Below are 15,528 nucleotides of genomic sequence, written 5' to 3'. Positions count from 1 at the left end.
AGATGAAGTTGAAGTGCAATTATCAGAAACGTTTTTTGATCAGAGGGTTGAAAAAGAACAAGAACAGGTGGAGGATGAGGCGGATATTTTTAGTTCAGGAAAATTGGCGGAGTTACAACAGAAAGATGTAGAAATAAAACGGATGATCAGAAAGCATAGATGGAAGAGAAATCTGAGAGTATACCAGAGTGTTATTACTGTAAAAGTGATGTCTTGATGAGAAAATGGAGACCTGTACATATGCAGGCGGATGAAAAGTGGGCAGAAGTTCATCAAGTAGTATTGCCGGTAGGGTATAGAAAGGAGGTGTTGCGCGTTGCACATGAGGTACCAGTGGGAGGTCATTTGGGAAATAAGGAAAACTCGAGTTAAAATCCAGAAACATTTTTATTGGCCTGGACTACATAAAGATGTAGTTAAATTTTGTCAATAATGTCACACATGTCAAGTGATAGGGAAACCTCAAGCAGTGATAAAACCAGCGCCCTTAATACCCATTCCAGCATTTGAAGAACCTTTTACAAGGGTCCTAATTGATTGTGTAGGACCGCTTCCTAAAACCAAAAGTGGGAATCAATATCTTTTAACTATAATGGATGTGTCTACTAGGTTTCCAGACGCCATTCCAGCACGTAATATTACAGCTAAAAGGATTGTGGAGGAGTTACTTAAATTCTTTCCTAGATATGGACTACCCACAGAAATTCAATCGGATCAAGGATCGAATTTTACTTCAAAGTTGTTCAAAGAAGTTATGGATAGCTTAGGAATAAAACAATTTAAATCAACTGCATACCATCTAGAACCGCAGGGAACGTTAGAAAGGTGGACTCAGGCATTAAAGACAATGTTGAGGACTTATTGTCAAGATTATCCAGAGGATTGGGATACAGGAATTCCATTTGTGCGTTTGCAATTAGGGATGCACCTAATAATTCAACCAAATTTAGTCCTTTTGATCTAATTTTTGGTCATGAGGTAGGAGGACCACTTAAATTGATCAAAGAAAAATTGGTGGGTGAGAAATCGGAAATTACACTATTGGATTACGTGTCAAATTTTAGGAAATTATTAAATAGAGCAGGTGAATTGGCTAGACAACATTTGAAAGTTGCACAAAATGTGATGAAACGGGTAGCGGACAAGAAATCCACAGTTCGTAGTTTTTCCACTGAAGATAAAGTTTTAGTGTTGTTACCAGTGGGAGGGGAGCCTTTAAAAGCTAAGTTTTGTGGACCGTATCAGATTGAAAGGAAATTAAGTGAGGTGAATTATGTGGTAAAAACACCAGATAGAAGGAAGACTCACCGAGTGTGTCATGTGAATATGCTTAAACGGTACTTTGAAAGGGAAGGAGAGAAAAAGGAGGTTTTAATGATTCTAACTCAGTGACGAACCAAATCCAGATGACTGTGAATTTGACATACTTCAAATTAAATTGGAAAATGAGGATGTTCTTAAAAATTGGGATGAATTGTTAAGTTACCTTCCAGAGGAAAAACAAACTGACCTGCAAGAGTTATTGATATCACATGGGCAAGTTTGTAGAGATAAATTGGGAAGTACTAAAATGGCTATCCATGATGTAGATGTGGGAAATGCTGTTCCGATCAAACAACATCCATATCGACTTAACCCTTTAAAATTGGCACAGGTTAACAGAGAGATTGAGAGTATGCTTAAAAGTGGCATAATTGAAGTGGGTTTCAGCCAATGGAGCTCACCCATAGTGATTGTACCTAAACCAGACGGTACCCAACGGCTGTGTGTGGACTATCGAAAGGTGAATGCAGTTACAAGAACGAACTCTTATCCTATCCCACGTTTGGAGGATTGCATTGAGAAAGTGGGACAATCCGCTTTTATTTCCAAATTTGATTTACTGAAAGGTTACTGGCAAGTACCTTTATCTGAAAGGGCGAAGGAAATTTCAGCTTTTGTGACTCCAGATGGTATATACCAATTCAAAGTTATGCCATTTGGCATGAAAAACGCCCCAGCAACATTTCAACGGTTAACTAATACAGTCGTTTCAGGATTACCCAATTGTGCGGTATACATCGACGATCTGGTAGTTTTCAGCCAGACATGGAAAGAACATTTAAAATATCTGAGGGAGTTATTCGATCGACTTCAGGAGGCAGGTTTGGTGATAAACTGAGCCAAAAGTGAATTTTGAAAAACCCAAGTCACTTTCCTTGGCCATACAATCGGACAGGGTCGAATGGTCCCATGGGATGTGAAAACAAAAGTTATCGGGGAGTTTCCGATACCCTCGATACGACGGGAAATAATGCAGTTTCTTGGTATGAGTGGATTTTACCGGAAATTTGAACCAAATTTTAGCAGTGTGGTCGCTCCACTGATGGACTTGCTCAAGAAGCGTAACGAATTCCAGTGGACAGCAGAGTGTCAACAGGCATTTGACGGCCTGAAGGCTGTGTTAGCCACTGCTCCTGTGTTAGACATCCCAAATTATACCAAACCATTCAAAGTGGCTGTTGATGCGAGTGATGTGGGTGTAGGTGCGGTGCTTCTACAAGACGACGACGAAGGGCTAGGGCGGCCTGTTGGTTATTTTTCAAAGAAATTGAATTCTCACCAGAAAACGTATTCGACGATTGAGAAGGAGACTTTGAGTTTGGTGCTGGCTTTGCAACATTTTCACATTTATGTGACGAGCGATCCATCTGACACCATTATATATACTGATCATAATCCTTTGACATTTTTGGAGCGATTCCGGAATAACAGGGCTGTTTCGCTGGAGTTTATTGTTACAGCCATTTCATTTAAAAATAGTACATGTGGCAGGACGGGAAAATGTGATAGCCGATGCTTTTTCATGAATGTGATGAATGGAAGGATTTCGGTTGGCGGAAGAAGAACGGGAAAATGGATTTATTATTATGTCTGTTTGCGTGTGTTGTTTTTAAAAAAAACGAAAACGTATATTTACTGTGTGCATTTCTTAGTGGATGGTGCAAAAGTCAAAAATGAAACCATCTTGATGTTGATGGTTTATTCTTTTTTTCTTGGGGGGAGGTGTCATGTGAGAGTGCCTTTAAGAATTGGGTGTTTCAGAAATGTACCTTTAAGAAATGCAGCTGATCATATTACTGAAGTGATGACACGGGGGTGGGGGGGGGGAGCTGAGCTCACTTCTGCTCTTTGGGAGTTTTAGTTTCAGTTTGAAGAAAGCTTGGATGTGGCTGTGAGCTGCATTGCTGGTGATCTCTGCCATGAAGGACTATCTCTTAATCCTTTGGTGAAATCGGAATTGTAAAAAGGTCTCAGTATTGAATATAAATCTAATGTGCTTCTGTTTGAAGGATTTGTTAAGTCTTTTGGATGTGTAAAGGAACAGTCTGCAGGATTGGGTAGTGTATTATTTTCGGGGTTATCTTTGGAGTAAGGGGTGTTAAGAGATCCAATGTTTATTTAAAAGGTTAATTTGAGTTCATGGAATATACATTGTTTTGTTTTAAAAACCACGTGTCCATAATTGTAATACTACACCTGGGGAACAAGCCGTGTGCTTCAAAAGCAACAATCTATTAAAAGTGGGGGTTGGTTGAACTCCATACATTTTGGGGTTCTGAAAACACCTCTCCCATAACACAGGCTGACAACGGGGAGGGCAACTGCGTAGGACAAGAGAGGTGCAATGCGAGTATGGGGAGAAAGCGAGCTGCATGCTGGCGCACCAGTTGCGGAGGCAGGCTGCGTCCAGGGGCTGGGACTGGGGATGTGGTGTCGGAGCCAGGGAAGATAAATGAGGCTTTTAGAGAGTATTACCAGGGATTTTATGAGGCAGATCCAGGAGGAGAGGAGGGGAACATGTGGTAGTTTCTGGATGAGCTGGAATTTCCCCAGGCGGAAGAAGCAAAGAGGCAGGCATTGGAGGAGCCGCTGGGGCTGAGGGAGGTGCTAGATAGTATCAGAGGTATGAAATCGGGGAAGGCCCCTGGGACGGATGGGTACCTGGCAGAATTTTATAAGGAATTTGTGGCGGACCTGGCACCACACCTGTTGGGGGTGTTTAATGAAGCACTGGAGAAGGGGGAGTTGCCGGAGACGGTGAAGCAGGCAGTTAGCACACAAATCCCAAAAAAATGGAAGGATCCGGTGGAATGTGGGTCGTATAGACCCATATCACGAACACGGATGTGAAAGTATTGGCTAAGTTGTTGACGGGGAGGATTGTGTCCCGGGGGTGGTTACAGAAGATCAAACCGGCTTTGTGAAGGGCAGGCAGATCGCGAGTAATATAAGACGGCTGTTGAATGTGGTGATGAATCCGTCGAGAGCTCAGGTACCGGAGGTGGTGGTGTCCATGGACGTGGAGAAAGCGTTTGATCGGGTCGAGTGGTGGTACTTGTTCGAAGTTTTGGGAAGGTTTGGGTTTGGGCCAAGATTTGTGGCATGAGTGCGGTTGCTGAATGTGGCGCCAAGAGCGAGGGTGAGGGAGAGGACGAATGATATGAGCTCACGAAGCTTGGGCTTACACAGGGGTACGAGGCAGGTGTGCCCTCTGTCGCCGCTGCTGTTTGCGCTGGCCATAGAGCCATTGGCGATGGCTCTCAGGGGGCTGGCAGATGGCAGCGGATAATGAGGGGACAGAGGGCGCATCGGGTGTCACTCTGCCGATGACTTCTTGCTGTATGTTTCGGATCCGTTGGAGAGTATGGGAAGGATTATGGGGGAGGTTTGGAGGGTTCTCGGGCTACAGGTTGAATGTAGGGAAAAGCGAGGTATTCCCGGTGAATGTGCTGGCATTTACGGTAGCGAGGGGTAGGTTTAGGTACTTGGGGATTCAGGTAGCGAGGAAATGGACGGGGCTCCATAAGTGGAACTTAACAAAGTTGGTGGAGGAGGCCGGGGAGGATCTTAAGAGGTGGGATACACTGCACTTAACATTGGTGGGGAGGGCCCAAGTGGTGAAAATGAATATTCTGCCAAGGTTCTTGTTTATCTTTCAGGCTCTCCTGATCTTTATACCAAAGACCTTTTTTCAGAAAGTAGACACAATCATCTCTGACTTTGTATGGGCGGGGAAGGTGCCGAGGGTGGGGAGGACCCTGCTACAGAGGCAGCAGGGGGGAGAGTTGGCGTTGCCAAACTTGCTTCATTATTATTGGGCGACGAATGTGGACAAGGTGCGGCGGTGGTGGGAAGGCGAAGGGGTAGAGTGGGTTAGGATGGAGGAGGAATCTTGTAAGGGGTCTAGTTTGAGGGCTATGATGACGGCAGCAATGCCAATGGCTCCGAGTAGGTATTCAGGGAGCCCAGTGGTGCAGTCCACAGTGAAGATATGAAATCAGCTGAGAAGGCATTTTAGGGTGGAAGGGATGTCGGTGCTAATGCCACTGTGCGAGAATCATGGGTTTGAGCCGGGGGGGATGGATAGTGTATACAGGAGATGGAGGGAAATGGGGCCTTTGGAGGAAGGGTTTGCCAGTCTGGAGGAGCTAAGGGAGAGGGTAGAGCTGCCGAGGGGTAGTGAGTTCAGGTATCTACAGGTTAGGGACTTTGCACGAAAGGTCTGGAAGGGGTTCCCTAGATTGCCGGGATACACCCTGGTGGAGTGACTGCTGCTTCCGGATGTGGAAGGGGAGGGAAGAATTGGGGATATATATGAGTGACTGGGGGAGCAGGGAGGCGAGCGGGTGGTGAAGATCAAGGAGAAATGGGAAGCGAAGTTGGGAATGGAGATCAATTGGGGAGTATGGAGTGAGGCACTGCGAAGGGTAAACTGGGCCTCCTCTTGTGCAAGGATGAGCCTGATACAGCTTAAGGTGGTGCACAGGATGCATATGACTCGGGCGAGAATGAGTGGGTTCTTTCAGAGGGTAACAGATGAGTGTGAGAGGTGTGGGCGGGGGCCAGCATATCATGCGCACATGTTTTGGGGTTGTGAAAAATTGGGAAGATTCTGGGCGGGAATGTTCATGGTCTTAGCCAGGATAGTGGAGGAGGAAGTGGACCGGACCCTTTGGTGGCGATATTTGGGGTTTCCGAGAAGCTGGAGCTCATGGAGAGGAGGAAGGCCGAAGTCTTGGCCTTCGCCTCCCTGATTGCATGGCGAAGAATTTTGCTGGAGTGGCGGTCGGCATCGCCACTGGGGGTAGCAGCATGGTTGGGTGACCTGTATGACTTCCTGTGATTAGAGAAGATAAAGTATGAGTTAAGGGGCTCAGCGGGGGAGTTTGAGAAAAGGTGGGGATGCTTGTGACCGTGTTTGAGGAGCTGTTCGTCGCAGGGGTTTGGGTGTGGGGGGGGGGGGGGGGGGGGGGGGTGAAAAAGGAGAAAAATGTGTACAAACTGTATAGTTGACTGTTGGGAAGAATGTTTCCCAGGGTGTTTATTTGCTGTAACCTACTTTGATACAAGTTTGAATAAAATGCATTAAAAAAAAATCATACCCAGCTGGCATCCTACCCATCCTTCCATCTACCATTCTGCCATAACATGCTTCCAGCCACCATACCCATGCTGCAAACATACCCACTCTGCCACCTTACCTGTTTACTTTGTATATGAAAAGCTTTCGGACATTTAAATAACTTTTCATTGTGTTAGTGAATGAAGACTGTTATGATCCCAGACCAGACCCCAATAGTGGCTAGGATACTGGACCAAAACCCCAATATTTTAGTTTATGTGAAAGACTGAGGAAAGAATGATTCGCTCCAGGAGGTATTGCACACAGCCAGTTTTGGACAGCTAGACTGCAGCTTTGGGTGGTGCTGCCGATCGCCAGCCGAGCAGGATTCTTTGGCGGGCGATTAGGGAGGCTGCCCCCCCCCCCCCCCCCCCCCCCCCCCTCCCCGCTCCCCATAAAGAGTTTTGGCTGTTTGGAAACCCCAAAGATTGCCACTTTTGGGCATGGCTCCACCCCCACAATCTTGGACATTGCCTCAAAAAAGGTCAAGAACCCAATGTTCTTAAAGTCTCCCACTTGTCATGAGTTTAACAAAATCCAGCATCCAGTGCTGTAAAACGATGGCATGGTTGGATTCCGATCCTGACCTATAAGGAAAGTCTCTGAGAAAAGGTATGCTCTGCAATTCTGACGAAGCCCAGACTGGAAGTCCAAGCCAGAAATATGGAGCCCATCGTGGTGTAGCAAAAAGGAGCAGAATGGCAAGCTGACTGTGATGCCATTCCTGAGAACATTTGACCTGTTGTAATCCTTTGCAGCTAAAAAAAACTCTGAAAAGTTCCTTCAAAGGCAACAAATTACTTTATTAATTAATAATATGCTTCTATGTAATTAAATCTCTTTATTGTCTCTCATTTCTCTGTAACCACCTCCAGTTCCATCGACTGTGGCCCTTATTTTACTTGATTGAAACTTTTAAGATCTTGAGGGGTGCTGAATGGGTGGACATGGAGAGGACCCCTTGTCAGAGAGTCGAAAAATAGGGGTGACCTAGAATAAGAGGTTGCCCATTTAAGAAAGAGTTGAGGAGATTTTTTTCCCTGAGGGCCGTGAGTCTTTGGAGCTCTCTCCCTCAAAAGACAGTAGAAGCAGTCTTTGAATATTTTAAAGGCAGAGCTAGATGATAAACAAGGTAGTGAAAAGTTATCGGGATAGGTGGGAGGTTACATTTAGATCAGCCATGATCTTATTGATTGGCAGTGTCAATCAAGAGGCTGAGTGGCCGACGCCTGCTCCTAATTCAAATGTTTTTACTCAATTGTAATGTAGGAATTTGGTTTAAAAAAAAAAGTAAATCCTCCTAATTTCTAGTTGACGATTGATGACACAAGTCTTAAAATATGGTTTAGTATTTTGAACATTTTATATTTCATTCTTAGTGCACAACTATTTCTGTATTAAAATTGATACTCAACAAATTATGTTGATGGAGCTGGGATCTAGTATTATCATAGATTATCATAGAATTTACAGTGCAGAAGGAGGCCACTCGGCCCATCGAGTCTGCACCGGCTCTTGGAAAGAGCACCCTACCCGAGGTCAACACCTCCACCCTATCCCCATAACCCAGTAACCCCACCCAACACTAAGGGCAATTTTGGACACTAAGGGCAATTTATCATGGCCAATCCACCTAACCTGCACATCTTTGGACTGTGGGAGGAAACCGGAGCACCCAGAGGAAACCCACGCACACACGGGGAGGATGTGCAGACTCCGCACAGACAGTGACCCAAGCCGGAATCGTACCTGGGACCCTGGAGCTGTGAAACTATCCACACTGCTACCATGCTACCCGAATGTCCAAATGTCCGAATGTCCTATAAATGTCCAACCCAGATAACAAGATACGAATTCCACCTCTCACATTGTAAGACCTGGTTTCAACATAAATTTGGTCTATTATGGAGACCTTTATTCAGCACTAAAGAATATGACAGTAATTTACATTTATTTAGTGCAAATAATAGAGGGAAAACGGCCAAAGCGCTTCAAAAACAGAATAATCATGAAGATGAACATTGAGTCAAAGGAAGTATATGAGAAGGTGTGTTTAAACGTGGTCTTAAAAGGGGAGCAGTTATTTTAGGAGCAGAGGGGTTTAAACATGGAATTACAAACATAGAGCCGAGGCCAGTGGTGGATCCAAGAGGATAGGGTACATACAAAAAGCTGGGGGGTTACTATGTGTTTATGGAGTGACATGCTATTTTTCTGATTAAGGTGTGTACTTTTAATCTTATTCTCTTGCAGGTGCTTTTGGTATTAAAGAAATGTTGGGAAGCACGATTGGGATTGTTGCAGCAAGTACTGTTGTCTTAGTTGGATTTATGACAATTATTGTGCCACGCTTGAGAGAAAAGATGCCATGTCAAAAATTAGACACACGACCAGGTGAGATAAATTTGCACTGTACCAAATTCATTAACCCTCCAGTGAAGCTGACATCTAAAATGTCATCTTAAAGACTGGCATACAAGTAGAGGAGCCAATTTTAACTCCATTGTGACAAGCAAATGAGAAATTGGATAATATCAACCATGCACGTTTTTTTTGCAAAAGGCTAATCTGATATTGGGATTCATTTACAAATAGAATTGATTACATAATCACGGAGAAGAGAAAGAAAGGTATTAAACAGCACAACATAGTTAGTACTAGAGCCTGGAGAAAACTTTTCAGTATTAGGTAAAGAAAACAACCCAATGATTCTCTCTGGGATTTTGTAGATTTTGAAACAAATGCTTCCCAGCTAGAGTATCGTGGACAATCCTGGGCACAAAACTACAGGAAAGATTTAAAAGGCATTAAGCGTACAGAGCATGTTTACCTCAATGTTCTCTGTTTTGCTCAATATGGAGGTTTGCAGGTTTAGGCATAAAAATATACATCGTAGTGATAAAGAAGGTGAGAAATGGAATACATTTGGTGTGATCCATATATTTAAGCATATTGAAGGGGCTTACTTTACTGAGTATAGAGGGCTAGTTAAATCAGAGAAGTTTTAAACATCAATTTACAGGATGTGGACATTGCTGGTTCGGCCAGCATTTATTGCCCATCCCTAGTTGCCCTTCAGAAGATGGTGGTGAGCTGCCTTCTTGGATCTATTGCAGTCCCTGAGATGTAAGTATACTCACTGTGCTGTTCGGGAGGGAGTTCCAGGATTTTGTCCCAACGACAGTGAAGGAACAGGGATATATTTCCAAGTCAGGATGGTTAGCGGCTTGGAGGGGAACCTTCAGGTGGTGGAGTTCCCAGGTATCTGCTGCTCATCCTTCTAGATAGTAGCTGTTGTGGGTTTGGAAGGTTCTGCCTAAGGAAGCTTGGCAAGTTACTGCAGTGCAACTTGTAGATGGTAGACATGGCTGCCACTGTTGGTCGGTGGTAGAGGGTTTGAATGTGGAAGGGGGTGCCAATCAAGTGGGCTGCTTTGTCCTGGATGGTGTCGAGCTTCTTGTGTTGTTGGAGCTGCACTCATCCAGGCAAGTGGAGAGTATTCCATCACACCCCTGACTTGTGCCTTGTAGATGGTGGACTGGCTTTGGGGGCCAGGTGGTGAGTTGCTCGCTGTAGGATTTCTACCCTTTGAACTGTCCTGGTATCCACAGTATTTATATGGCTCGTTCAATTCAGTTTATGATCAGTGGTAACCCCGAGGATGTTGATTGTGGGGATTCAGCAATGGTAATGCCATTGAATGTCAAGGAGCGATGGTTAGATCCTCTCTTGTAGGAGATGGTCATTTCCTGGCACTTGTGTGGTATGAATGTAACTTGCCACTTGTCAGCCCAAGCATGAATATTGTCCAGGTCTTGCTGCATTTGGACACGGACTGCTTCATTATCTGAGGAGTTGCGAATGGTGCTGAATATGGTGCAGTCATCTGCGAACATCCTCACTTCTGATCTTATGATGGAGGGAGGTCATTGATGAAGCAGGGGGCAAGTTTAACAGAGAGCACCAGATGATGGGGGCTGAAACCAACATTGCACCCAATTCTGTTAGTTTCCAACTGGTTAAGGATTTTCCCCCATAGAGCAAGATGTAAATTCAGCTTTACACCTGACCCATGGGTCCCCCATCAGAAAAACTGGGTTAAACATACTCCCTGCTGCTCAAAAATAATCTTCTTAGGACAGGGTGATAGGATCAAACAGCAGGTACTGAAAACGATAGCTTCAATCTTAATATTCAGCTGGAAGAAATTGCAACTTATTCATGACAATGCTAGACAGATGCTCCGATTGAAAACCACATCTGCTGTAACATCACAGCACAAAAGGCAGGTCTCCATTTCCAGAAATTACAGAAATGCTCCACTCCTGAGTGAATCACATTAGTACTGTTCATTTAACTGCCATAATCTGTTGGACCTGGCAGCTCCAATGTAACTGCCATTCAGTGTTTAAACAGAAGTATACAAATAGATATACCAGTCGAGTGTTTTTTTTTTGACTGCATACAATAAGATTTGTGTACAGGCCACTTAGAATATCGATGATGCAGTAAAACAGTCTGTGGAGTTCCTCCTATAGTCACTATACAAGCCATGTATGGTATCTTTGTGTTCCCAAACATTCTCCCATCCTAGTTGTAGGAGCGGTTTCAAGGCCTGTGTATTGAGTCGGCTTCCACGTGGGCTTTTCTCCTGTGGCTCAACTCAGTACAAAGAACAGCATACACATCAACAATCTGAAGATGGTTTAATTTTCTTCAAGCTTGCTTTCGTGTACATGAGAGATAAGACCTGGAAAGCTGCCAAGGTCCTTCTACAGAACAAAGACACAAACTCAGCACATAGATAACATTCAAAAATCAATAGCCCTCCCCAGTTGGATGTGATCTAATCACTGAAGCTGCTATGTTTAAACTCACCCAATAGAATTACAAGCAATGTTTAAATTTCACCCAATAGAATCGCAAGCAACCCATGATTGATGCCAGGATCCTCATTCTGACAGCTATGCACAATCTCAACATCCTGTGCTGTTTGTTTGTGAGAAACAGAACAACAGAACCAGCACCCTGGATTGTTTCACTATTGATGACTTATTACTGCTATATCCTAAAAATACATGTTTAATGGTTAATAATGATTACTCAGTACTCTTCCTATAATTCATCTCAATCCTTAATAAAGTAATTTTTGTAAAACTACTCTAGTGGCATGCTAACTATTAATTTTAAGGGGTATCATCGCTGAACCCCCCCCCCCCCCCCTTCACTCGTGTCCAATGCTCATGATTGTTTTGTCTTTTCCTCCAGCTCAAGTTGCTCCAGCTTAGTTCAGAAATTGACAACGTTGATCCACTGTGAGTTAACTGATAAGATGGATGTTCCTATATTCAGCTTTCCTCCTCTATTCTCCTCTTCAACCTAAATGTGAGATTTCTTCAGTGATGTGAAAAGTTAAACTTTAATATTAGCTGGCTTTGAGTAGCTAAACACAGAAATGAGGGTCACGATTTGGAGTGATTTATTGGATACGCAAGCGTGTGGATCTCAGGTGATCCATTCTCATGAGCTTCCATAGCTTACTCAAGAAATAAAAATACTCTACCACTGCCAGTGCAACAGTATTGAGTCCCCATATCCATTTGAATTAGGTTTTAATTCTCAAGTCTTCCGAAAGAGGCAGATATTTCATATGAAAACCCTGATGAAATGACCCCCTCCCACATCAACAAGGTGGATATGTTTAAACATATTAAATATGTTTAGCAACATTGGAACATTGAGCTCATCATGTGCATCTCCTTTTGAGAAAAAAAGTAAACAGGGAAAAACATTAACTTTTCATTGAACAAAAAGACATTACCGGAATTGAGCCACCCCATGGAAATCCATAGGACGATCATATTCTAAACTAAAAGTTGACACTGTTGGTAATGGATTCATGGTGGTTAGGCTGCAGATGGAATTGTTGAGACTACTGGAACAATAGCCACGCACTATAGGTTTCTCACTGTAGTCACTCCCTGACACAAGGTCAACATGAAATTAGCGACAGCTCTAAACACTGGGACGTGCAATACTTAGAGGGAGAAAGATAGGATTTGAATGTTAGACATTTTGTAGTAATTTGCCAGTGTCTAATGAGCATTCAGCTACACTGGTCAGCATGGAACTAGGACTATCTAATGGTGTTACATATAGGTATAATTTTAGGTTATGTGCTGTAAGCAGTTAACCCCGCAAAAACATGGTTACAAGTAATGCTTTTAACTTTCATTACAAATGTTTTCACTTTTGCTCAATACACCACAGATGTTCGCTTAGATGGGGAATATTTGAAAAAATTCATTCACAGAATGCATGTGCCACTGCAAAATCAGCATTTATTGCTTATGCCCTTGAGCTGAATGGCATGCTAGGTCATTTCAGAGGGTTTTAAGAGTCAACCACATTGCTGTGGATCTGAACTCACATGTAGGCCAGACCAGGTAAGGACAGCAGATTTCCTTTCCTAAAAGACATTCATGAACCAGATGAGTTTTTACAACAATCAACAACATCTTTAGACTTTTAATTCCAGATTTTTATTGAATTCATTTTGCCACCTGACAAGGTGAAATTTGAACCAGACTGGATTCCCAACCCAGGGACAATGCCACTATGTCACTGCATCCATTCTGTTGCCGGGCATTTTAGAGGGGAGATGGAAGTCAACCATATTGCTGTGGACTGGCCAGATAGGGAAAGGACAGCAGATTCCTCCCCTCAAGAATAGATTGGTTTTTGCAACAATCTAGTTATTACAAGGTCACTATTACTGATACTAGCTTTTTACTCCAGATTTAATTGTTTCCAAGCCGCCATGCTTGGATTTAAACCCTTGTCAATTAGTCATTAGTCTAGGCCTCTGGATTACTAGTTCCAAAAAGTAACATGCTGCCACTGTCCCATTTTGGTCCTTTGATCCCTAGACTGAAGACGGGCATCGTCCAGCTTTCACGGAGGAGCAGGGCTCACTCACCTCCACTTCCGGGTCCTAAAGCTTGCTGACAGAGCAGTTTTTAAAATAAATTTAGAGTACCCATCATTTTCTCCAATTAAATGCAATTTAGTGTGGACAATCCACCTACCCTCCACATCTTTGGGTTGTGGGGACAAGACCCACACAGACACGGGGAGAATGTGCAAACCCCACACAGTGACCCAGAGCCGGGATCGAACCTGGGACCTTGGTGCTGTGAGGCAGCAGTGGTAACCCACTGCGCCACCGTGCTGCCTGACAGAACAGTTTTTACTTGTTGAAAGTGTGACTCACAAACAAGTGGATCGCTCTGGGTTGGTTTCTGGAGCACCCAAACCAGCACAATGGAGTTGGTGAAGGTGTTTTCTAGCTGCTCCCTTGACAGATTCTCCTTCTCCAAACCATCCTTGGAAAGCTCATAAAAAATCCTTGAACTATGTAAAGAGTCATCTGAGAAAATATTGTGCCAAGTCAGTCTCTCTTTACATATCAATATTTGACATGAAGGTGAAACTGTGTTTCACTTTTGTTCTGCCTTAATTAATCTGCTTTTGGCATTACACCTCCCACTTTCTCATCTCCTGTGGACTATCCAAATTTTCGAAGTTGTCTGTTCTTCCAGTTGCATTAACTCTTGTACATGACCATATACATTGCAAAGAATGAATGAAGGAAAGAGTACCAATTATACCACTCTTCAGGCAAGTGATTATAGTGCACTTATCATAGAATCATTGAATGTATAGTGCAGGAGGCCATCCGGCCCATCGAGTCTGCACCGGCCGTTGGAAAGAGCACCCCACTTAAGCCCACACCTCCACCTTATCCCAACAACCCAGTAACCCCACCTAACCTTTTTGGACACTAAGGGCAATTTATCATGGCCAATCCACCTAACCTGCACATCTTTGGACTGTGGGAGGAAACCGGAGCATCCGTAGGAAACCCACGCAGACACAGGGAGAACGTGCAGACTCTGCACAGACAGTGACCCAAGCCAGGAATCGAGCCTGGGACCCTGGAGCTGTGAAGTGACTGTGCTAACCACTGTGCTACCGTGCTGCCCTCCTCAGGCGCCCATCCTTTCGAGGCCGGCTTCTCACAGTAGAATGTTGATGCATCAGAAAACCTGGATCCCTTACAACTGATTTCTTTCTTATTGTCCATGGCCATTCTTTTCTCCTTATAACATTTCACTTCCTGTGATGTGGTTTCAGAATGGAAAAAATGCTTGTGGCTCTTCAATTAGTTGGTGCTGAAAACATTGGGGAACAACCCAACTTGCCTCTAGCTCAGCAATGACAAGTTTGATTGCTGTAAACCAGCCCCATATACATAATTGAGAGCACTGTAAAAAATCTCAGTTACATGCACAGGCAGAAAGTTACAACTACTACTATCCCACTAATTGGAGCAAGCCTTGGCATCAATTCCTTCAATGAATTGTGATCAATCTCATGGAGCAGGGAGAGGAGGGGGTAGATCCATGAGGTTTGGACGGTCAAGAGTGAAGGAGTTTTCTTTTTTCTCCCATGTGCACAAAGTATATTCTCGGATCACCTTCTTAATCCTGAGCAGGGCGTTAATGGTGGGGGTGGTCGATACTGAGTATTCGGCGATTGCTGTGCTGGACCATGCCCCACATTGGGTGGATTAACGGGTGGGTAAGGAGAGAAGGCAGCGCCCGCTGAGGAGTTAGATGTGGGACGATTAACAGATGAGAGGGTATGCAGGCAGGTAAGCAAGTCCATCCAGAACTATTGGCGGGGGGGGGGGGGGGGGGGGGAGTTAACCTCGATATGGGCCCACAGAGATAAAATGGAACAAGCTGAGATGGATAGGCTGGTTGGGGAGATACTCCAGGTGGATAGGAGATATTCAGAGACCCCGGAGGCAGGGTTACTGAAGGAGCGGCAGAGGCTACAGATGGAGTTTGGGCTGTTATCTACAGGGAAGGTGGTGGAGCAATTGAGGAAAGCGGCATACTAGCACATCAGCTGAGGAAAAGGGAGGCAGCCAGGGAGTATAAAGGACAGAAACGAAAGGGAAAATGCTGGAAAATCTCAGCAAGTCTGGCAGCATCTGTAGGGAGAGAAAAGAGCTA

General features: G+C 44.2%; 1 protein-coding gene across 5 annotated transcripts in view; it reads left to right on the top strand.

The window, feature by feature from the left end:
- Positions 1-15,528, top strand: part of si:ch211-137i24.12 (Immunoglobulin superfamily member) — a 61,958-nt gene that overhangs the window by 16,848 nt on the left and 29,582 nt on the right. For 4 of the 5 annotated variants that reach the window (XR_005463305.1, XR_005463302.1, XR_005463304.1 and 1 more), the window contains 2 exons: positions 8,699-8,839; positions 11,714-11,830. Coding sequence is in view for 1 of the 5 variants with exons in the window: in XM_038819124.1 (XP_038675052.1) it covers positions 8,699-8,839; positions 11,714-11,733 (161 nt within the window). In the remaining 4 variants the exon portion in view is untranslated. Of the gene's footprint in view, positions 1-8,698; positions 8,840-11,713; positions 11,837-15,528 lie in introns of those variants that run through there. The other variant, XM_038819124.1, reaches the window with a different exon arrangement.

This window comes from Scyliorhinus canicula, chromosome 14 (genome assembly GCF_902713615.1).
Source record: "Scyliorhinus canicula chromosome 14, sScyCan1.1, whole genome shotgun sequence".
In the NCBI taxonomy this organism is placed as follows: Eukaryota; Metazoa; Chordata; class Chondrichthyes; order Carcharhiniformes; family Scyliorhinidae; genus Scyliorhinus; species Scyliorhinus canicula.
This window is presented reverse-complemented; position numbering and strand designations above follow the sequence as displayed.